The following is a 25,680-nucleotide window of genomic DNA, read 5'->3' on the forward strand; positions in this document are numbered from 1 at the left end:
CACCAACAATGCGAAGTAACAATTTTCTTTCAATTTCAAATAAATATGCACTGTTTCATTCAAGTAGTGTAAAAGTAAACAAAAATAGTTAACAACAACCAACCCTCATATTCTCAAGTCAAAACTCCACTTCCAGTACTTTCTCCATCCAGTGGAAAAATAAAGAAGAATTTAGTCCATGCATGTGTCGAAAGGCTGCTGTGGGTCAAATCCACTTTAATGCTCTCAGACCACCAGTGGACAGAAACACAGCACACAGCTGGAGAGGAATGATTTCACACGGCCAGAAAACTGTTAACAGCGGACTGTGTCCCCACAGTTGAGACAGGTGATGCAGTGCACAGAGTCTCAGGTGTGTTTCAGCCATGTTTGTCTGTTGGGGGGTGGGGGGGGGGGGGCGAAGGAGAAATTGAAATGATGTGGAGGAGAGCAGAAGCAGGCAGAGGCAGAAAGAGCGGGGCAAGCTGACCTCAGCTTGTCTGACATCAATCCCGTAGTTGGGTTTTATTGTGGTGCCGCGCTCACTGGACACATATTTGATTCTTCAGACTGTTGGAGAAACACAGGCAGATAGAGGACAGAGTCAGATTTATTAATGCGACATTTTACATCTTATCAGCCACATCAGTCACAAATAACAAGTCATTCATTGGCACTGTTTCCCCCAAAGAACTGTGCTGCTTTAAGACTGTGATCTGGCTAAACTGTTTTACACAGATTGGTAAGGGACAGGAGACCATCACAAAGGGTTACAAACAGACATTTGAGATTCCCCACAGTTGGGCAGGAGGCAATGAAGTAAAATAGGATTAAAGTGTATATGAACAACTCCATAGAGGTCAGTAGAGATGCCTGAGTAACACTGTGGTTTCCTTACCTACTCGCCTCCTCGTTCAGAAACCAGTTTGGGGCCCTTTTAATAGTGAATTAAAGAGGATCTATCTCCATGGGTCCAAAACCCTGGTGGAACATCTCATTGGTAAATAGGGAATAAGGAAACATGCACAGTGAGACACACATATAGTTGCACTCAAAATTATCTTAAAGCTTTCAGCTGTGTTGAATGAACAACTCAAACAAGAACAGGTGAAACAGCTCAACACAACTAATATTCCAGGTGGTTTCTCCAAAGTCAACACAATATGACCGTAAATACAGGGCCAGTATTTCCGATATGATACCAGCTTATCTACTTTCGTGTAGGGGAGAACAATGCTTCATAATTTATGATGATTGCATCATCAATAGGCAAATTGAATTTTCATGATCATTGAATGATTTTATGATTTTTCCTTTAATTAGTTGATTATGATTATGATCATAATAAAACACAGGACAAAGATTTAAGGCAAATAAAAATCAATGGGGAATCACCTAGGTGAAATAACAAAATAATTAAGTCTATAACCTATCATGCATGTAGCCTGAATATAGGAATACAAATGTTCTTCTGACAGTTAACACAAAAAGCTTATTATATTCAGCCATGTTCATATTTCAGGTTTGAGGTATATATCTGAGTATACATTTTTCAGTTCCGGTAAAATAATTCATTTAGATTTATTTCAACTGGCTGAATATATTATATGACTGTCGGAGTCTATATTTAATCAGTCTGCTAAAATGACTACTATGATGACCAATTACATTTACAACACAATAACATTAACTAATGCTGGAGATGACTAAATCTTACTTTCACTTCTATAAATCAGCTACCTGGATATTCTTGACCATGCCGAAAGGCCTCTGCCAGTGACCTCTGTCTCTGTGTCTGTGTCTGGTTCTGGTTTGGGGATCCCCCTCCTCCTCCCTCTGTTTAGTTTGCAGCTCAGAGTTCTCTTTTGACTGTGTTTTTATGTGTTTATATAAATATGTGGCGTTGCCACTGTAGCGTATTTGTTTCCTGCAAACATTGCAGCTTGCAGTATTTTATTCTGCAGCCGTAGAATAACTCCTCTTCCTCTGTGCCATCATGCCGCCAGCAGTGCGCTGTTGATCTCGCAACAACAGTTGAGCTATTTCAACTGTTCCTGTTTGAGTTGTTCATTGAACACTGCTGAAAGCTTGTGAATTTTGCCAAAACACCTCATTTGCAAAGGGTGTTGAATAATTCAAGGGTGGGCCCATGCTCATTGTGGGTGGGGGGAGTGCCTGCTGAGCTGTTCTTTGGTTGGACTATAACAGCATGAGGGTACTAAAACCTCATCAGCCAGTCAGTCAGTGTGCCTTAGTTCCACTATGTGCTAAATTTGTAAATCAGGGGGTCAGAAACAGAGAGGGTGTTGTGTAATAAAAACATGGTACTGAAACAGAAGAGGTACTGAAGAGGTCCCGAATGCTGACGCCCTAGGTTCACTGAGACGGTCTGTGTTAGAATCTAAGGTTTGACCAGTGGTGGTATGATGTGACCTGGTATTTTGTCTGTGGTGTGTTACTAGGTTATCCATGATATAGAGAGTACATAATAGAGAGACTGAACACAGCACTTAAAAATTCTAAAATCTTTGGAGGCCTGCCCTGCTGCCAGGGCAGAGTTATCTGCACAATACTTTTTTACGTCCGTGTGGCTGAGTCAAACATTTCAGCTCTTCACCTAACACTTACACATGTATTTGAAAGTTCAAAGTGCTAAACCATTTTCCGTACCTGAATTTTTTATGACTGAAGTAAAGTGATGCCCCAGTGAAACAACTCTCACTGCTCTCAGCACATTAGAAACGTATTTTACTAGACAGGATTAATCGCTCAACCCACTGAGGTCAACAGACCAACGGCTGTCTATCAGACAGCAGAATCAGTACCAGCAGTGTGCCTTTGGCTTAATGGCACAGATTGAAAGAAAATGAGAGGAAACCTGCAGTGTGCCCCGGTGGAGATACAAAATGACAGTGTAACTGGTGGTTAGAAACACCACAGATTGACTGTTAGCATTGTTTTTGTTACTTTATTTTGCCACACATAATCAATACAGTTTCCTCTGTCAGTGGGAATGTTGTTGTCACGTAAACTAAGCAGAGGAATTACAATTTTACTGGCGAGCTTATCAAAGGAAACAAAAAGCAGGTGCTATGTGTTGAGCCTCCACTATCTTCTTTCTGAGCTCAACACTGATTTCCTTTGTCTTTGGCGTGGTGAGTAAGAGTAGTCCCTCTCAATAATGTGTTCAATGCTGATTGAATGCTCAGGTGTTGTTAGGAAGCCAATTGACTGCACAGGTGTGGTTTGAAAGCTGATTGTTTGACTAGGTGTGTTTTGAAAGCAAAAATTCACATGGGGGCTAATACATTTTTCACTATATTTGATATAAAGCAAGCCTAAAAATTTAGTTTACATTCCAAAATGTACCAAAAGCTACTAAATAGCACTGGTGAATGTGTGATTATATCAAGTTTTATCAATGATGCAAACATTGGGCAGAAAAAAAAAGTGCTGTGTACACAAGGTTTTCCTTGAAGACGCACGGACACACACCTGTGCAATTTTAGCCCACAGTTTGTAAAATCAAGCTTAAAAACCACAATTTGCAGACATATAACCTCCATGCCTGACCTTAGACAGCATGTAAAAGTCCTGAAGCGTAGCTTGGGTGTCTGAATGTGTGTGAAAGAATAGTCTCCTCCAACTGTGTGTATGGGTGAATGAGGATGTGATTAAAATTAAAAGTGCAATACAAACAGACCATTTACCATTTGTGTCTTTTCCTCTTTTCTTTCATCCCTGTGTCAGCAGGCTGGCCATCCTGCTGCATGAATGTTGCATGAATTGGTAAATGAGGATGTGATGTAAAACCGACTTGAACAGCCAAAATGGCGCTATACAAATACAGACCATTCACCATTATCACATATCATGATACTATTCAATAGTCTAATCCCTGTCATTGTCACACACACATGCACTACCATCTTTTTGTCCACTTTCATTAAAATGCAATTGGAGAGTGGCCTGAAATTGGGAAGATAACAGATTGCTTCCCTTTAATATTCCTCTTGAATTTGAGGTGCTCTACAAGATGGGCGTCATTCAAGTGTATGAATGTACACCCAAGCTTACACTTTACATTGCTGCAACACGTGCCTTAATCATAGTGCATTCAGGATTAGGGGGAAATCTCCTTTCATAATTCCCCCGATGAAACACACAGCAAGACAATCAGATTCAAAGACTGCTTTTCCCCTTCAAGGCATCATTAAATTACATAATTTCTTCTCTCATGAAGCCATATTTCATTTGATACAACTGGCAAACTGGGGTTAAACATAGTGCGACTCAATGTGAAGGTCTCAGGAGCAGAGTTTTATTTTTTGTGTAACGTAGCACCTCATCACATCAGTGAGCAATCTCAAAGCCGACTGCTGGATTACATGCCACCTCTGAGACCTGTGCCTACATTCTGCAAGAGACCACCTGGTAAACAGCAGGTAAGAGGTCTGATCCCTCAGCACTCAGTGTGTTCTTCTCTGTTAATCTCTAATAGGCTTACAATATCAAATACACTCACCAATATGTTCCACCCTCACCATTATGTTCTTGTGCATTCTCAATTCCCATGTTGCACATGTTTGTTCAATACTACCACAACAAACACTGTGTTTTCATACATATATATGAACATATATACATATATATGCCTTTTGAGTCATTTGTTGGCTTCAAATACAGATGTATTGTACATATATTTTCTTTTTCTGGATAACCAGGACTATTTGAAAATAAGTAACATAAACATATTTAAAGTTAAATGTTGTATCTAAGATATATAACATATTATAATTAGTATTATTGTTATCTCGTATCTCTTCAGAGATTGGGATGCAGCCAACTTCATATGCAAATGATGCTTCAAATCTAGCATTTCTTTATTGTGAGGAGCAGCAGGCTTTTGCACCAGCAAAGTACAAGTTCAAATGTACCTTAATTTAAATGCAGTGTGGGAGTTAAAGTATAAAGTAGTAAGTACAGTAATTAAAACACATCCTACATGGAGTCCAGCTATGGCTTCTTACCTTCCACAAGCTGGTATAATTCATTCCTCCTCGAAACTTAATGTAATTGTGGATCAATAAATCAATCGGTCTTTATTTATGTAGTGCCAAATTCACAACAACTGTTATCTCAAGATGCTTTCCATAAAAAGCAGGCCTGGACAGCAAACAACAACCATGATAATAATAATACTACTACTAAGTTAGACCGTTGGAAAGATGTCAGGATGTGAGGTAGGACCCAAACACAGCACAATCTCAGAGAAAAAGTTGCAATGTCCTTTAACTTTCCTCTCGGCTCCAACGCCAAGCAGAGTTCGTGGTCGATGTGGAAGTGGAGTCGGCAACAGGCGGGCAGGCAACGGAGCCAGGCATCTGACAGAGAAGGCTGATTATTAATAAGAACACAAAATTGATAACTTAGTATTTTTTTTATATCTTTTTCCTCGAGTTGGTGCCGCAATCGAGTTGGACTTCACACTAAGTCCCACTAACCAATCTAATTATTAATTATTTCCAAAAGCCAAATTGGTGTCCCAGAGTACTGAGCACAACAACCCCATGCAATAAGCCTCCTTTCATCCCTGCCTCAGCCCCTAAAAGACCCTCAGGCAATCCTTTCATTCCATACTGCAACACTGAACCAACCCTCACCCATCCAAACAAACTGCCTTTTTACTGCACAAATGGTGAGGACGCATAAGCCAAATTCTTACAAATAAAGCCAAATTCTTATAATCAGGTCAGTACCTTAATCTACATGTGCCTGAGAGGCCTTGACAGGAAAGTTTACAGAGGCACTGCTGTGTGTAAGTGTTGCCAGTCCTCACATTAATCACCTCTGACAAAGCAAGTATTGATTATTTATTAAATTCCTCTCTCAGCTCAGCTTGATGTCTCCCAACTTAACTGATAAGCACTTTGGATAGATTAATCAGTCAAGTGAGAGCACTGAGAAAAACATCTTAAGGCCTTCTCCGTACAAGTGGCAGTGTGTAGATTCACGCGCTGAACTCAGAAAACAGATTCTTGTCTGAGTATCTGAAATCCTCGCTGCAGTTTCCTCTCCATCAAAATGTCAGCACTCAAGTGTGCATCCTCCCTGAACTGACAGCAGGACAGGCTTTTAAAGACGCTTGGGGATAATACATAGCCTCAAGCCTGGTCTTCAAACCCTACCATTCCACACACACACACACACACACACACTCACTCACTCAGATTTAAAGGCAAGAAATTTTTCAAAGCTACTCTGTATCAAGGCTACCAGCTTTCCTCTTCAGGCGAAGAAGGGTGTCATAAGTAATTCACAGTGCAGTCAGTGTAGGTTACACAGCTGCATGACCTCCAATGGCCAAGAGAAATCACACCACCTAACTGCATCTACTCCTCAAACATGGCTACTCTGCAACTTATGTATTCCTGTAGCGTGTGACAAATTGTGTCAGCACATTACTCTAGTGAGGCATTTTTCATGCATAATTCATCCTGGAGCGTACATTCCACATGAATATTTTCAAATCCCTTTGAAGTTAATTCCCTCTTCGTGATAAACAGCCTTTCTCGCCTCGACTGTGTTTGCAGCTTATAATTGTCCGTGTCGTCTGTGTTGGAGGAAGTCACCTGTCCGAAACCATTTTACTGTACAACACTGGAGTGCTGAAGAGATTTACATCTAATAATTCCCCATGGTATGTTTGTACAGTCATAAATGTAAGGGAAATTCAATGTATTTTACAGCAGACACAAACACATATAGACACTATTTCTAATATTGAGTTTTCCGGTGGACATGTCAGAGGATGCTGAAGCTTCTTTATGCAGCACAAAAGTGGCTTGCAACTGCTTGCAAAATAAAAAAAATGAAAACTCATTGATATCTCCCTGCTTTGAATCTGCCTGGAAGGAAATCCCTCTACTCATGCACATTTTCTTTTTTCTGCATCTGATGTTTCAGTCAGAGGTGTCTAAGAGGGTGTCAAATGGGCCCAGCAGTATTTTCACTGCTCAATCCAAGGAGGGCAAAAAAACCCCCAAAAATGTGAAAGCTTTGGGTGCTAAAATACAATGTTAAAGTGATGTTAGACTTCAAACTAGACATATTATATTAGACAAATAATGTGTTTTGTTTTGAATTAAACTAATTAAGCAAGATGTCTAAGGACATAATAAAATGATTGGAATGATAATTTTGGTGATGACCGGGGATGCATTTAGACACTCATGAATCCCAGAAGATGAGTCTTGATGACTTGGTCATATTCTTGGTGATATTCTGACTTTTTTCCTCCATTGGCAAGTTCTTACATTTATGGCTTTGAACTTTTCTGTGTGGAGTTTACATGTTCTCCCCGTACTTGCATGGGTTTTCTCCGGGTGCTCCGACTTCCTGGTGACTCTAAATTGCCCCCAGGTGATGAGTGTGAGCGTGAATGGTGAATCTATGTGTCGGCACTGTGCGTTAACTGGCGGCCAATCCAGGTTGTACCCAGCCTCCCACCAAATGTCAGATGGGATTGGCGCCAGCACCCCCAAAACCCTTAAGGATAAGTGGTATAGACAATGGATGGATGTAAAATGAGCCTGTTGACAGTTCTCAGTTTCTCAGCAAATAAGCTAATTTTTTAATTGCAATGACAGGACAATCTGTTGCTCAGTCCTCAGGATGTAAAGATTCCCATGAAGGTGATTTATAGATATTTCTCCACATCCTGTTTATGCTGTGCCATATGTGATTGTTGCAAATTAATGATATGTGTCCTTAAAATATTGAGGGTCTGGAACAATGGCAATCTAACCAATGTTAGTAGATACATTATACTCAAAGCTCTAAATGTGAACTTGGCAATGGAAGAAAAGTCAGGGGATCACCAAAGTCAGCAAGACTCATCTTCTGGGATTCATGAATGACTAAACCAAATGTTGTGCAAATTCATCCAGAAGGCATAGATATACTCCACTGGATAAGTGAACTATTTGACCTGCTGGTACCACGACATAACAGGTCAGAAGGTCCCAATAATCAGTAGGATTCATCCTCTAGTAACCCTTAATGTTTCTACAAAATGTCACCAAAATCACCACCACAAGAGCCATAGCATATGAGAAACTTCATAACATGCCCATGATTTTGTAATTGGAGGCTGATAATTACCTGCACTGTAGCCAACTGGGTCTTGCAGATATCTTTCTGTGCACTGGGGAATTAATTAGGGTTTGATGATTGGAAACATGAGGGGAAAATATAAAAAGAATGATGATCTCTCGCTGTGGTGTTACTTCTTTGTCCTTCACACTGTGATGATTGTCATGCCGTGGAGCTGCTCTCCTCGTCGATACCTGCCTACCTTGCCACATAAAGTAGTTTGTAAAAATCCCTCTGCTGAGCAGCTAATGGGTGCAAGGTGTAGAAATGGCCTGCCCCCTCACAGAGCTCCTGCTGTGTATTGTTGTAAATCCTTGAGCCATTATATGAGAGATGAGTGCGGGGAAAATATGGGCACTGAAAATTCCCCCTGCCTCAGCCCCGGCTGCTCTCTGCTTTAGCACACTACGTACACCATGTCCCGACGCTTTTCTTTTGCTTTCAATGTGCAATTTTGGATGAAGTGTTAAACTAAAGATCATCATGCAGTAATTCATAGGACCAGGAAAGTGTCATTTTTCTAGTCAAGTACTTTCAGTTGTCTGCATTTGGGGGTTTTGGGTGGCACATGGATGGAAGTATATATAAAGATCATGCAAACTTTAATAGAACTTTCATACCCACAAATCCTAAAAGCACCAACGTTGTGTTCATGTTTACCAATCCTGCCACCCTGTGATGTTTCATACCAACGAATGCAGAAGAAGCAGCATAAAATTTTAATGTAAATGTAACCTTGGGGTTGTACCATTTCAGAGGCATTTTGATTAAATTTGGCCATCTGGAGTAATTATCACAGATGATTAATAATTACATTAATTAATAGTCCTTGATGTGATGTCCATCCAGGGGCACCACTTCTTTAAAAAGAGGAAAAGACAGTTTAACATATAGCCAATTGAAGCTTTGAAGTTCTGGTCAGAGTAATGGTTGGCTTAATTTACTCCTGTATAACATTAAAAAGGATGGCATGTATATTAAATAGCATTAATTAAAACAAATCTAAGCAGATGTGTACTTGAGGGTGTAGAATAATGGTGCCAGGTGTTGGCACCACCGAGCTGCTAACAAGGAAGGAACAGAGGAGCGACCGGATTTCTCCATCCTGCAACCAGGACAGCAAGGACAAAGAAGCACAACCTTCTTCCAGCCTGGTTCATCAACAGGCTGAGAAAGCAGCACACTGAAGGACCTTCTTCTTCCCTTTAGAGGACTGCTAACAAACTCTAACTGGGCAGATATAGCAGAGCATTACTGTATACATGGCTAAGCAATGGTTTAACTTTGTTAATGTATTGGTTTTGATTTGCTTTAATGATCATTGAGTTTGATTATTGTGATGTGTTGTAGTTTACTGTGCAGCCATAAAGGCAAGCTGAGGTCAGTAGCTCCCACAGACACAGGGTCTACATGGAGACTAACCATCCTCTCCTAGCCTGCACCTATAGGCTGAAGACAGCTGATGCTAACAGACTCAACAATCTCATCAGGAGAGCTGGTTCTGACCTGGGAGTCGAGTTGGAGTCTGTGGTGGAGGTGTCAGAGAGGAGGATGCTGAGAAAGCTGCTCAGCATCATGGACAACACCTCTCACCCCCTGTATGCCACACTGACGTCCTGTCAGAGCACCTTCAGTCGTAGACTGAGACCACCGAGGTGCACTCCGCTTCTTGTTACCTAGCTTACATTTTGTACTTATTTCTATTTAATTTGTTAGGCACTATTTCTTTGCATCCACTTAGACACTTTTCACTTTGTACTTTTTATTCTTATTTTGATTTTTATTTCATTACTAACCCATCTATAATTGTGTATATTACTCAAATTTTCTGTAATTGTATTGAGGCAAAATAATTTCCTTCGGGATGAATAAAGTTGATCTTATCTTATCTTAGACCCTGTGTCAGCGTGAAGCACAATTAACATCAACTTAGCAGTGTGGCGAGACGATAACACATCACAGCAGTCAAACTCAGTGAATAACATCAGAGCAAATCACCTGTACATTAACAAGGTCACACTGTTGCTGAGCTGTACAGTTATGCCATGCCATGTGTGCCCATTTTAAGGTTGGTGTTACCGGTCCTTGGAGGGAGAAAGAGAGAGCTCCTTTGGTGTGCTGCTTTCTTAGCTGCTGTTTGATAAGCCAGGCTGGAGAAAGGCTGCAGTTCCAACAAAGGCAGTTGTCCTGTAAGGTGTTTTAAAGGAATTAAAGGAAACCCGATGACCTTGATCATACCCAAACGAGCCCAGTCAACGCACCTGAACTACTACTCCAGATGTTGATGATCCAGATGGATCACTCTGACAGTGTAACTCATAACTCATCACCTGAAAGCACCTTTAAATACGTGAAGTACGTGCAATGGATATCAGATGTTTAGATCATAAGATCACAATTTCAATCTTCCAATGCAATTTTTTATTAAGCTGAACTTGAAAATGAGACAAATTGTATGGCTTGATTGATGATTTCCTAGGATGCATCAATGTGTTTTGTGTTCATGTCTAAAGAAGCACCGGTCAGTTTCCCAGCAGAGACTGCAGCTCCACTACAGCTGCTACAGCCTTTGCATACTGTACAGATAACAAATGCTACCGGCTGAATCTTGCTTCCTTTTGAACAGACAGAGTAAATATGCTGTCTGAATCGCAATGAGAGAAACTGTCAAGACTCATTAGAGAGCGTTCTTCTGGGCTTTGAAGATATGATCATTTGTATGCACATGTTTAACTTTGAAATAGGTTGAGTGGAAGGGAAGAATCATGCTGGTGATGCATGATGGGGATTTATGGCAGGCAGGATAGAGCCTCAAGGGGCTGATTGCTCTCATGGTTAGCCTCTTGCATCGACAACCATGCCTGAGAAAACACAAAAGGAGCACTGTAGATGGACCTGTCAGTGACACCCAAAGGAATTGTCCATTGTCAGGTTGCTTCAGTGGTGCTGCCAATTATAGTCAATGGGTGGAAAATCACTGAAAAGTGACATATATTCTTGAAACGTTTATTATTATGAAGACAACTGTTTGACACTACATTAACAGCACTGGTTGACTTTTTTTTTTTTCGAAACTGAGAAACGTGAACATCAGATTGTAATAGCAGGGTGTTGTTGTTTATCAATGCCAATGAACATTTGACATTTCAGTGGATTCAACATCAGCCAGAAGACACTTTGAGCCCCAGTGTGACTGATGGAAGAGAGCTTCTTCTGATCAGTTACATGCAAAGCATATTTTATTAATTTTTTGAATTCTTTTAGTGAAGCTCTACCCTTAGCTGTTCATTAAGATCAGGATCAAGATCAAAATAGATCAAGATACTTTATTGTCATTATACACGCCAAATTAAGGCACAGTGCACAGTCAGGATACGGACTCATAAAAAAGAGAATAATTAGAATAAATAACTAAAACAATGTACATCACTCACACAACAGCATCCAATCACTGATTCACACAACATTCTAAAACATCACACGCTCACATCAGTACCAAATATACCCAGGCCAGTACAATAGGACAGTCAAATGCACAATTATTGTACTTCCAAATATTGCACTTCCACTGTTCAGTGTGATTCATAGTTCAGTGTGATTATGGCTGTGGGGTAAAAACTGTTCCGGAGTCGTGTGGTGCGTGTTTTGATGGACCTGTATCTTCTGCCAGATGGCAGAAGTTCAAAGAGGTGTTTGGCAGGGTGGGAGGGGTCTTTAAGGATGTTATGTGACTTCTGCAGGCAGCAAGAGGTGAAGATATTGTTCAGAGCTGATAGTTGGGAGTTGGTGATGTTTTGTGCAGTTTTTATAATCCTCTGCAGAGCCTTTTTGTCTGCTGCAGAGCAACGGATGCCATGAGTCACAATACTCTCAATGGTGCATCGGTAATAGGCCACCAGCAGGCGTTGGGACAGGTTGATCTCCCTGAGTGTTCTCAGGAAGTATAACCGCTGCTGTGCCTTTTTTACCAGCATATTGGTGTTGACAGTCCATTTTAGATCCTCTGTGATGTGGGTGCCCAAGAATTTGAAACTTGTCACCCTCTCCACCTCCTCGCCATTGATGAACAGTGGTGTTAACTCTTTTTTGCATTCATCATTATTTATATATATATATACATATATATATATCCTTGTGTTTTTCCTCTTATTGTTTCACTTTGTGTGTTATTTAATATTTATTTTCATTTTATTATTGTTTCAGTCTGGAACAGGCACTCAGAACATTTCACTGTGCATTATACTGTATATAACTGTGTATGTGACAAATAAAGGTCTTGAATCTTGAATCTTGAGAGGACAAATGCACAACCCATGGGTACTTTGCATCTAAAATTGTCAAAATGTTTAGAATACCTGTGCTTAATGTTTGGTAATGATTGTGATTCTGTTAATGGTGAATTATACAGGCATTGAAAACCAATCTAATGATGAAAAGATAAATTCATTTTGAATTAATGTGCAGATATGTTAAATGGGCCCAGAGAGTGAGCTGTAGATTTATTCCATGGGGAGAGCTTTTAAAAGGATTGTAAAAAAAAAAAGTCGAGCCAAAATGTCCATTGATGGAGTCTCTGTAAATCAACATATTCATCTACACGAATGGGTATGTGTGTCCTTGTTAAGTGAAGCTATAGAAACTAATTCCCTTTTTGGAAGCAAAGAATCTGCTATGCAACAAAACAGTGAGGATTGTCTTGAGAAGCAAGCCACAGATAAACTGCCAGTAAACTGGGCACAGCAGATGAGCAAATACAGGACAACAACTGTGAAGAAATGTTATGCAGCTGAACTAAACTGGAGAATCCATATGCCTGCCTCTGCTCTGCCACTGGCCTGTTTCTAAAATGGGCATGTGTGACGTATAAGTACTGGGTGTTAAACTGGACAGATGACAGCATAGGCACTGCAGCAGGAGAAACGGATATGAATGCACTCAGACATTACAATATTAGATTCTGCTTCATGTCTGTGTAAACTACAAGCAGGGGTGCCCACACTTTTTCGGCTTGCGAGCTACTTTTAAAATTACCAGGTCAAGATGATCTGCCTACATTAAAAATGCTAAACATACAGTTGTTAGGATCCTTGTCTTTTTCCCTGTTCCCCCTGTTCCCCATGTTCCCCCTGTCTCTCTCCCTTATGTGTGTCTGTGAGTGAGATTGAGAGTGAGAGTGGATCTGGAGAAGGTGACAGATTGGCCTACCCCGACCAACCAGAAACTGCTACAGCGGTTTCTGGGGTTTGCCAATTTCACATGATCTGTCATGTGATATCAGTATATATACACCCACAGTCTGCAACATCACTAAGCAAGGGGCACAACCAAGCAAGCAGCACCATGAAGACCAAGGAGCACAGATCAGGGTTGGGTTATAAAAAATATCTGAAACTTTGAACATCCCACGGAGCACCATTAAATCCATTATTACAAAATGGAAAGAATATGGCACCACAACAAATCTGAGGGCCGCCTCAAACAAGAGAGGGCCACCCAACAAAACTCACGGACCATGCAAGGAGGGCATTCATCAGAGAGGCAACAAAGAGACCAAACATGAAGCCTGAAGGAGCTGGAAAGCTCCACAGCGGAGATTGGAATATCTGTCCATAGGATCACTCTAACACTCCACAGAGCTGGGCTTTATGGAAGAGTGGCCAGAAAAAAGCCATCGCTTACAGAAAAAAGTAAGAAAGCACGTTTGGAGTTCGCCAAAGGGCATGTGGGAGACTCCCCAAACATATGGAAGAAGGTACTCTGGTGAAATGAGACTAAAATTGAACTTTTTGGCCATCAAGGAAAATGCTATGTCTGGTGCAAACTCAACACCTCATCACCCCAAGAACACCATCCCCACAGTGAAGCATGGTGGTGGCAGCATCATGCTGTGAGGGTGTTTTTCATTGGCAGGAACTGGGAAACTGGTCAGAATTGAAGGAATGATGGATGGTGCTAAATACTGGGAAATTCTTGAGGAAAACCTGTTTCAGTCTTTCAGAGATTTGAGACTGGGACGGAGGTTCGCCTTCCAGCAGGACAATGACCCTAAGCATACTGCTAAAGCAACACTCGAGTGGTTTAAGGTGAAACATTTAAAAGTCTTGGAACGGCCTAGGCAAAGCCCAGACCTCAATCCACTTGAGAATCTGTGGTATGACTTAAAGATTGCTGTACACCAGCGGAACCCATCCAACTTGAAAGGAGCTGGAGCAGTTTTGCCTTGAAGAATGGACAAAAATCCCAGTGGCTAGATTGCCAAGCTTATAGAGACATATCCCAAGAGACTTGCAGCTGTAATTGCTGCAAAAGGTGGCTGATTTTGGGGGGTTGAATAGTAATGCACGCTGAAGTTTTCTGTTTTTCTGTCTTATTTCTTGCTTGTTTCACAATAAAAAATATTTTGCATCTTCATGTGGTGTAAATCAAATGATACAAACCATCCAAAAACTCAATTTTAATTCCAGGTTGTAAGGCAACAAAATAGGGAGAATGCCAAGCACTGTATATTTATCTCTATATATATATACTGAGTATACTTTATATATGCAATATATGTTGGTGTACAGTGCATAACTGCAACTAATGTAACCCTTGGTATTACACATAAAAATTGACAGCAGTAATGCACATAGATGCACAGAGTAATTGGAACATTCAATACATTTATGGTCACTACCTTACTCTGATGACTTGCACTGAATGGATTTGAATATCCATTCCTATCCTATTCCTTATTCCGGAATATATAAATTGGAAGGCTAACTAGGCCACTTTGCTTGCCTTTATGTATTTTTAGCTTTAAAAAAATAGGCTTTTTTCTGACTGATGTCCATCGAATATTACACAATGGAGTTTTTAACAGCTTTCAAGTATCAGAAAGCACAATGAGAAAAAACAGTACATATTGCTTTTCCACATCAGTAATTTCAAATGAATGGATGTCAAGAATGCTGAATTGTTATCTGCAAGTATTGACTATAACCACCTTAGTCGCACTGCGCAAGGTCTACGATGTGAATCCTTTAACTGCTGCGTCAAATGAGCTGCAATAGATTCCCATGCCTCAGCAGTGAGGGCATACAGCATGCATACAGCATCAGTTTGTGCAAGTCATTAGCATGATTGAGTCTAAAGCCTATCTGTAGGCATGCGTGTCTGTGCTTATGCATGTAGGATAAATACATTCACATGTAAGGGTCCTTGATGGATGGCTATCCTGGGAAGAGGTGACGGCACAATAATTACACTGTCAGCCTGAGTTGACCTATCGATAGCAGCAGAGACCGAATACAGTGCAGGATTGCAAACAATATAAATGACATTACTAATTTGAGTTTTATTGCGCAACAGATGTCTTTAAAGACATCAATTAGAATAACAATCAATAACTGGGGTATCACTCATTATTCTGTTGAGAGATGCTGTTATGACCCAGGTCATAATGGTTTGGGGATGACTTTCTGTTGTGTTTCCTCCCTGCCAGAGGGTGGTGCTTTTACCCTGTCTGTCCAGTGTTTGAGTTGCCTATATTAAGTAGGCCTGTATTTTCTTTCATTTTATTTTTTTCAGTTAGGTAATTTAGTTGATGTATTTAATAAGATGTTTTGTTTATTGTTCTGGACTGATCTCACCGTGAAGCTGAAGCTTCTCACTAATAAAACCACTCTGTTTGTATTACATCTGCTGTAGCACGGGTCATCCTAGGGAGCGAGGAAAGAGGGGAGTCATCTCCCTTGTGTTGCGCCCAGGTTTCCCCTTGGCTGGGTGTAACAGATGCTGATGTTCAAACTGACATCTGATAGCCCCCATTCATTTACAGAATGCATCTGATATATGATATGGGAGAAAAGGTCAAATTAAGGTCAAATTAAATGGTAATGTATGACTTGTTGGTTTGTCAGTCCTAGTCCAAACGGGAGCAAAGTGAAAAACTTAATGAGCCTAAATGACCTTCAGCACCTGTTCAAAGTCAGGGTCATCACAGACTATTGGACCCTCGCCATCCCTCAGAGTGGAGGTACTGTCTTACCAAAGGTAGGATTAATATATATAGATTGTCCTTTTGTTCTCTGTGCTATTGGTCCTTCAAACAAACTCTAACTTGGTGGTCCTCATAGTACTGAATACTTTATACCTTTTACATTATGTCCTGTGTTTTTTTTCTCCAAAATAATATCTCCACCAGTTTCTTCAAACCTGTTTTAATTTAATTTTTGGTCATTTGGGGTCATTGCAAGAAGGTGAAAACACAACGCTGACCTACTATCACGGCATGAAGTCATAAAGAAGTGAAGTGCCAGAAAACAACTGCCTAACTACAAGTCCAGCAGACAAGAAGCAACATTAGCATTCATTTAGAGTTTGAACACTGTGCTGAAATTAGTCTCTGTTGCTCTTTTTGAATGACAAAAACTTAAAACTACAGTGGCTCTGAGAGCTTAGCCATTGCAATAATAAAAAAACACCAAATGCAAAAGCTGTAACACAAAGGAAGTGAATGCTAACAATCAAATGGTCAACTATAGTCGACTATTCTGCATATGTAGCGGAGAAAAGCTTTTGCCTGTTTGCAAACTAACTATGTTGCGACTCCTGTGCACATGTTTGAGCATCTGTGGCCGGATATATTGTTTGAGGCAACTATGACGTTAGCTATTGAGAAAAGTAAGTTGAGCTGATCCAAATTCTACCATGCAATGGAAATATGGCATTAGACTGACTGTAAAGGCACCACACACATCAAATATTATCCTCAGGTTTTGTAAAGCAGATATGCCTTTGTTCTCTCTGTGTAAACTGCCATTAAACAAATGACCAAAATAGACCTATGGCACTGTTGCTAGTTGGGGTGGAAGTGGGGGCTCGGGAGGTTGTGTGTGTTCTGAATTCCCTGCAAGACCTCTGCTTAGCTTTGGATGGGTGTGTGTGTGTGTGTGCGTGTGTGTGTGTGTGTTCATGTTCTACAGGATGATGAGATCCGCATGGAAACCCAGTGGCTCCGACAAGGCAATGCAGGCATCCGTGACTAAAGCAAGGGGCTGTTAAACGGCATGTCACGTCTCCTGATGCCAGCATCCCTCTGGATGTATGCAGCCAGAAGCTGGCCAACAGGGGGAATTAATTCCAGCACATGCACCATGTAAACCCCATCAGTTCACACCTACTGCCTAGGGCCCATGCAAAACCCCACAGAGTTCCCAGTTCTCTTGTCCCTACTGAAACTGCATTTGGCCAAATAATCTGTGCCAAGAGAACTGCAAGAACATAAAAGAATGAATAAACATGCATGGTACTGTAGTTTGAGTTGAGAAGGAAAACAAAAGTCAAGGTAAGGCACTTAACAAGTTCCAAGTTTGGAGCCACTACAATGTTGATGATTTAATGATTCAAACAGCAGTTTAGAATGATAACCATGCAGTCTGACCATTTAAGTGCATAGGTTCAACAAATAAATGACTACATCAAGTGTAATCGTAATTGTTATATATTTCCTCCTTTCTGTTCGATTGAACTAACTCTGCTAACTCTTTCCACGTAGAAATGAAGAGATAACAGCAAGTTTAAATCAAGGTCCCTTATGTATTATGAGCTCAATTTCTTTAGTAGCATGCATGAGTTGGTATCTGTTATAGGGGTATTTTGCTGACCAATAACAAAATATCTCACTGCTGTCTACATTCCAAACATAAAGACACCAGGCTTAAACATCCCATAGTACACAGACATGTGGTTACAGTAAATATATATGTATTGAATATACATAGACAACCTAGCGTCATAAAAAAAAACATTCTAAAAAATTAAAAAAAAACTTCTTGAAATAGAAAAAAGACAAAAACCTGTGCAAGGACTGAACACAAAGTATCCAGATACAGTGTGACAATCAGTGTTAACTTCAATATCTGTTCCACTTTTTGGGAAAACTTGTAGATTTGCTTAATGGTACATGAATTTTCAAAAAGCATCGTCTTCTATTCATTTAAGATTACTGCTGTGATGGAGTGTGATTTGCAGCAGGCTGTGTATTTGTTCTGTCTATGCTACAAGAGTTTGTTGACTCTCAGCTTGAGATTGGCTCCTGCAGCTACAGTGTGAAAGCAGGAAAAGGCACAATTAGAGAATTTTCCTTAAAATTGGAGACTAAATTTGAATAGGAAAAAAGAAAATCACAGGGTGCCTTCAGCAAAATAAACCCATCTGAAAATTCTGTCTCAGCAATGCAGCTCCCCCGATATTCTCATCATTTATGTATGCAGCGTGTAACACACTGCATCCGAGGTGCAAAGGCCTCCTTAAGAAGTAGGGGATTTCAAGGACACATGAAAGCAAAGAAAACAACATGTTTCATTCCAGAAAGCAGCATTTAGTATAGCAGCTTTAAGTGGAAATTCGCTCTGTTGCTGCATTTAACAGTAACAGTCTGAGTCACTCACTTGTTTTGGTGCTTTGAGCCCTGCAGATGTGCATGGTACTGTGCCACGGAGTTGAGTGTCACACTGCAGACTTCACAGGTATAACTCCTTTTCAGACCTGGAATCAAATAGAAATACAATGAACAATGTCAAAATGTACAAGAAAATACCTGAAACCACTGTCTGCTTTTCATCCACAGTTATAGTACAGTGAGGATTGTAAATACAAATCTGTCACTATCACATCTTTATACAATAACGTGATTCTCATTCTCCTGCAAACCATCAAGAGAGTCCATCAAACCTAGGCAGCCCTCATGCAAAAACATTTCCTCCCTGCAGATACATTTCATACAGGCTTACTTTAGGTGAGCATTCCTGTGTGTTTTCACACAGTGGAACAAATCCATGAGAAGCAGGCAGACAATGAAATGTCATGCATTCCAAATCCAGACAAAGACATTTCACAGCTGACTCTGAAAGCTTAAGCTTTTTTCCAGATTGAGAAGTGTTAGGATACACACTTTGTCATGCACTTAAATACATTGTTAACAATTTGTTATTGGTCCTCCAACCGCAAGCTCACCCTTTAGCCAGTTTATGGGTCAACACAGCCCCATGTGTTTTTAGGAAATTACCAGTAATCTCTCTGTCCCAGCTCAAGGTAATCAGCCTTTGACTGTGCCCAAGCAGTGCCACTAATGTTTAATGAACAATGAGATTAGTTTGATGATGCAGTACTGGGTCACATGATCACTGCAACGAAGTTATTTAAATTCATCAAGGGCGGGGCCACAAATGTCTCTTTAAAATTTCATGGCAATCCATCCTTTAGCTGTCAAGACGTCTCATTAAAAACCACAAATATCAACCTCATAATGGTGCTAGAGGAAAGGTCAGGGGAACACCGAATTCATAAGGACTCTGGGAACCATGATAAATTGCCAAAAACTAAAAGGAAATTCACACAGTCACAGTCGCTGAGAGTAAAGAATCAGAGTCAGCGCCCTGTTGTTGCAAATTATAAGCACCCTGTGTAATTGCTGTCATGTTGTACTAATCTGATGTGGTATGAGAAATGGCCGTCTTCATTGTCTCACTCTGACAACTGAGTTAACTCCTGCATAAATATGCCTCAGAGCACAAGGCCAAGAGAACATAAATGTCACCCTGCACTCACTGAACCACATTTCCATATCCTCCTTGATCAAATTTCCCCCGTGAATGATCGTTTCCTCTAAATCTCCAGACCATGGAAGGAGCTGCCGAAACTTAGAAAGCGTTCTTATTTTCTTCTGGTGGGATAGTGGCAGGTTACAACTTACTTCTCAGATGTTGATGTCAGCTCTTTCCCTCTCACATTTTGATGTAGGGCAATTCCTCAGAGAAAGAGAGGCAAATCTCTCCCTTTCACTTTCCTCCTGATAAGCTGTACAATAACCACTCTGTCAGACGACCGCCACCAGGACTGAGATTTCAATTTTGCACGGTTGCCCCCCGATGCAGCCATGAGCTGACATTAAAGTTCTGCAGCAGGCAGTGAGGGTCTGCGCGGCAGGGGCCCCTTTGACAGCTTGCTTCTGAAACAATTTTTGAAAGGGTGAAAGATTATACAGCAGCCTTGGTATCCATCACTGCCAGCCGCCTGCAGCTCTTACCTCATGGCGCCCTGCATGAACAATGAAGCGCCCAGAGTGTCTGGGACTCTGCAGTGCATCACCTTTACTTCCTACTTTCTGAGGCATTGGCAGCGAGTCATTGGGGACCTGTTTGTTGTTGTCCCTTTGCTGAGAACACAGGAGCAGCTCAGGATAGGACACAGAAGAAGAAAAATGTGCTCTGCACTCTCATCTATTTGGGTTAAGTTGGAAGTGTTGAGCTGATGCATGCGATAGAAGATGATATATGATGTCTTGCATCTTCATTTGATCTTAAGGAGGTAACTTTTGAAAGAAAGTAGCCAATGGGTACAATACCGAGACAAAAAAAAAAGATGAAAAAGATGCCAAAGATTTAGTAATGTGACTTACAACAAGAGCCTTCATGCAAACAAGTTTAACTTTTTTGTTGGATCCATGGGTGTAAAGACAAACAGATCCCACATTCTGCAAAACCACACTAGAAATTAAAAAAGTTACTGAGAAACAGCCAACGCAATGTGAGTAATGCTAGCATTGACAGCTAATGCTTCTTCTAACTGGCATCAACTCCTCCTGGTTACAGAGGCCACTTACTGTTTTATTTACAGGGACTTGTGTCCATAGTGGGTTACTGAAAATACTAAAGAGCTATGACAGACGCAGCAACTGTGGTAAACAAGACTCAATCTGCAGCATTTTAGTGAATCATCCCCCTTAGCAACCAGCTAGACAGTGTATCCCTGACTGCATACACAATCACTAAACTGATTCATCTTAATCACACTTTCATCAATAATGAAATGAAATCAACTTTGAGTTGCAGTGATTGTCTGTGTATATGATCAAGACACGCACCCCTAAATGAAACAAACAGTCCCTTTCATTTGTGATGCACACTGGCCTGCACATTGACCCACCAATGAGCCACAGATTGGGCTGCTGAGTTGAGTTATTTCATTTGTTCCGTAGTAAATCTTTAGCCGTCTCTCTGCTAATTGAGACCTATTGCCTGAGCCCATGGGAGGGAACACAGTGGCAGTATGACTGATCAGCAGTGCAGTGCGGGCTGTTTATGAGCAGGGAAAGGTGGTGCAGGTCCAGGGTTCATGCTAAATTAACCAGCAGCCATCTGCCCCACTTGAGGGGAAAAGTTTAGTTCATTCAGCAGGGAGCAGGGAGCAGGGAGTCCAGGCTGAAAGAGGATATGCTAAATCTGAATTTGTATCAAACAAATTGTTAGCAACTGTCGGGAAGCAATAAAGCAGACCAAATCACAGATAAGACTGGTGTTGGAAATAGGACGCAGTTAGCTGTTCAGGAATAATGAACAAAGCATTATGTATCGGGTTACACAAATTACACAACTTTTCTACGACGAACAGTGATGTATATACAAAAGGGGAAGCATGACATGAATTAAAAGGTTCAGGGACCATTTACTGCTTTCATGAAACGTATGGATCTATTAGATGAAGAGGAATGAGTACTTCCTGTTGGAAACCTCCCAACATGGTTTATCTGAGCTCATTTTTGTGGATTAGAAAATCTTTTAATTTTTACCATGCTTTTGGGGTTTATGCATGTAGCCTACAAGAGATGACTTTGTTTCTTGTTCATTTGTGCTTCAGTTTTGCGTCTGTAAAAAGACACCTATTTGCTTTGTACAAATGTATGTATAAAAACATTTTTAGTTCAAGCAGTGATCAGGCCCTCGCAAGAAGGGTGGACAACACTAAGAAAATTGAATGTAAATCAAGAGATAATTGTAAAAGGCTTACTTCCTGTTGCCAGTAGGTGGGACAATTACTTTGACCACTAATTGACACGTAGACGTCTTCAGGCTGGGACTCTTATCAAACATGTGAAGTTTGGTGCAGATTGGACAATGTACACTGACGTTACAAGAACTTCCTGTTTCATTGCAAGACATCGAAGTTCATTGCATCACCGAGACCATTCAAGTTTTGCACAGACTTTCAACAACGTTTCATTGTTAATATGTTTTATATATTCAGACCTTGACCTCTGAGGTAGATAGGATTAATCTCATCAGACTAGTTTGCTAATTTACAATCACATTTGATGAAAACTTGAAAGTTTCACGATCTATCGTCAATGTCTACTTTTTTGGACTGAATTTGAGGTGGCTGCGATTAACCTGCTGCAAGGCATACATCAAAGTATAAAAGATGTAATTTCCTGTTGCCTGTAAATGGCACTGTGACGATAATTCCAAATTTGCTAGTAGATGTCTTCAGGCCGGGACTCTATGTAGCGTGTGAAATTTGGTAAAGATCTGACCAATGCGAAGTCGAGTCACAACAGTTTCTTTGTTCATGGAAGACATTGAAATTCCCTGTGTGAAATTCACATACAGTCTTCACACTAACGCATCATCAAGTCATAGGGGGGGCTTCATTTTTTGAAATTTGGTATAGGGTGCTCTCAAACCATTTTGCTACACCCATGTCCAAGACCCATAGAATATTTAATAGTTATTATATAACTTTTTCACCACTTCTGATATGGGTGCAAAGGTTCACAACTTTTCATTCATGTTTTCATTCATTCATTTGCTCAACATTCAGCAACACTTTCAGTCTGTCTGCTGAATGAACGTTTCCCCCTGTGTAGTGATGATTAGTGAGCAGACTACATGAGGGTTGTGGCCTGTATAGCCAGCATGTGAAAATGCTCTGAAGAGTGAGTTAATGTCAGCTTGCTGTGACATTGCGCTGTAACTGGACAGTGAGCAATACACTTGCTGTGTTTAGTCAGCGCAGTGCAGCCCATGCACTGGCAGTATCAATACCTGTATTGACCAAATCCTGACAATATCCAACATCAATGTAGAGACAACCTCTGTCAATAATAATACTCTCATCTCTATAGTTTGTATTGGGCTCACATGGTCCATACCCTTTAATACAGTTGTGTTAAGTTATTCCAGCATTGAGGGATGGGCGCATAATGAAGCTGTCATGTGTATTCTGTTGTGTAGTTTACATTCGGATGATGTACTGTGCTTTAAAATGTAATGATTCTATGGATGAATGCATGGAATAGGAATGCATCAATCTGAATCTACCATTGTTCCAAATGGTAGTTTTGATACAGATTTTATGAAGCAGTATTTTATGAAGAGTACTGGCAATGAAATGCCAAATCCACACGTTGTTCATCAATGTTATTACATAATTCAGGTTTTCATTCACTCACTGTGTGCCACTGACTGAGTTTTTGATGCGACACTTATCCCTGGCCTTTTTTTTACCTCACATTAAACTGATTAAAAATAGTTCCACAAATGTATACAGATATGCAGATTTAATATGGGAAAAAGAGAGCAATAATATCAAATCAGTACTCTCCATCAGCAGACGAGGAGATGAGTTGAGTTATCGAAATAGAGATCAGGAAAGACAAACTTGGATCTGTGCATCTATAGTAAGAAAAACTTTTAATTCCACTGCAGCGATATCCAGAGAAAAGTGCTCACACAGTATGCCAACATTAGTGTCTTAATGGACTATCCACTGCATTGGTATTCTCCATCACATTTAAAATTCTCCAAAATTTCTGTCCTTGATGTTACAGTAAATGAAACGTCTCATCATGAGAGTATTGGATATTTTGCAGTCCTTATAGTGCTTTGCAGAGCACAGATGAGCAGTTACATCAGTTTTACAGTATGCTGCAAAGTAAGGCTACATTTCCTCAGCCAGTTAGGAAGAGCCACGAAAAACTCTGCATCTTCTCGGTATAAAACTTTGAAGGACTTCCTTTTAAAAAACAAAGGTTTCTTTTTTTAATGATGTGGAGCAGGTACATTTGACCCTGAAGCATCTACAAATCAGCGCAGGAAGAGGAGTGCTAATAGACCGTTACTTTCTTTCTCCTCCTTTCCCCCCTCTCATGTCTCTGCCTTCAGCTTTGCATAGCTGCACAGCGGCATCTACACAACAATATACAATATGCACACCCATGGGTGACGGCACCTCCTCCTTTATGGGAGTTGTTGAATATTTCATCACATGGCAATCTTCAGAGTCAGATTGCACATTTTATCAGCAAGTTGAGAAGTGCACAAGGACAGTGCTGGAGGTCAGTGAGAGGGAATGGCAAGTCGAGAACTGGAAAATGGAAAAAGACAAAATGGTCCAAAAGCAGATATGGAGATAGATGAAAAGAAGAAATCTAGAAAAGAGTTCTTATTAGAAGCTGTGAAGGATGCCTTCTCCAGCTGCAGCAGCATCTCCTGCCTCCCCCTCTCTGTGCCGGCTGCCTGGGCGTCTGCTTTGCCTGCTGCACTCCTCTTCTCCTCTCCACGTGCCCACAGTGCTGCTTTGGCCTGATAGGATGATTTGCCACTTCATTACTAATTGATAATCGCTCGAGAGAAATACTCATTAGCCCAAGTGCTGAATAGTGCAGCTAGCATGCTGACATTTTCAGCCTCTCCATAATGACTATGTTGATGTTCGGGATGTTCGTCTCCTCCTAACACACATGCATAGTGCAAAAGAGAGGAAGCCAGAGGTAGGGAGGGTGTTATGCTAGAGTGGAGAAGAGCCTTTAGTGAGGAATCATGACCTGTGTTAGGGAAAGTGCTCCTGACCTTAAGAGAAAATCACAGTAACAGTAAGTGTTTCTATATTGACAATATTTCAACAATAAATGTAATATGTTTGAACTTTAACTTGTCAATCAAATGCAGCAATGTAAAAATAGACACTGAACATTAATTATATTAATAATTATTTAAGTCTAAATCAATTAGAAAGCTAATGACAAAAATTTGAAAAAACCACACATGCATTACAAGACAGCCTCAGGTACTCAGCCTTGTGTCTACTGTCAAGTTGTACACAGTGACAGGCTTCGATATCAAATCAAGTGGTAAGACTAACACCTGCGTGTGACAATATTCACCATGGATTGCTCTGACACTGAACAAAAAGTCTAAATCTGATGATTAAGAGCCAAGATCCAAACTCCACTGCAAACCTGTGGATGTTGTTCGTAACTGTTCAGAGTGCATTGTTTGTGGATATCCAAATAATGTAGTCATATTCATGTATGTACTGTATTTGCTAAGGGGTTACTGAAAAAAAGCAAATGGTGCAACTGGGTTGAGACTCTAAAAATGTGTTGATCATTTGTTTTTTTTTATTATTGCAAATACATTATGCTGAACTACAATGCTCAGTGATGATGTTGCATAAATGTTGGCCACAGGATCTGTAAAAGAAATCTGTTCACCGCATGTCAATAGCCAACTTCAACCAAGCTTCAACCATTCAATTTGCCATCAACCAGCTACAGTGCACCTATAGGCATACAGAACCAGTCAGGCCTGTAGTTTGGGGTCCATGTCCAATCAGCTGTGAGGGTTTGTTTCCCCCATTCGCTAAAGTCACGCGCTGATGCCCTTTACAACACCTCTGGGCTCCCTCTGCTCCTCTGGCAGTTAGCCCTTCACCAGCTGGAATGAT

General features: G+C 40.6%; 1 protein-coding gene across 1 annotated transcript in view; it reads right to left on the bottom strand.

The window, feature by feature from the left end:
• Nucleotides 1-459: 459 nt before the first annotated feature.
• The window catches only part of LOC139203869 (zinc finger matrin-type protein 4-like), a 95,904-nt gene continuing 70,683 nt past the window's right edge, over nucleotides 460-25,680 (bottom strand). The window contains exons 6-7 of the mRNA XM_070833765.1: nucleotides 18,567-18,663; nucleotides 460-549 (exon numbers count right to left, since the gene is read on the bottom strand). Coding sequence (XP_070689866.1) covers nucleotides 522-549; nucleotides 18,567-18,663 — 125 coding nt within the window. The 3' untranslated portion in view covers nucleotides 460-521. The remainder of the gene's footprint in view (nucleotides 550-18,566; nucleotides 18,664-25,680) is intronic.

The sequence above is a fragment of the Pempheris klunzingeri genome, chromosome 7 (assembly GCF_042242105.1).
Source record: "Pempheris klunzingeri isolate RE-2024b chromosome 7, fPemKlu1.hap1, whole genome shotgun sequence".
Lineage (NCBI taxonomy): Eukaryota > Metazoa > Chordata > Actinopteri > Acropomatiformes > Pempheridae > Pempheris > Pempheris klunzingeri.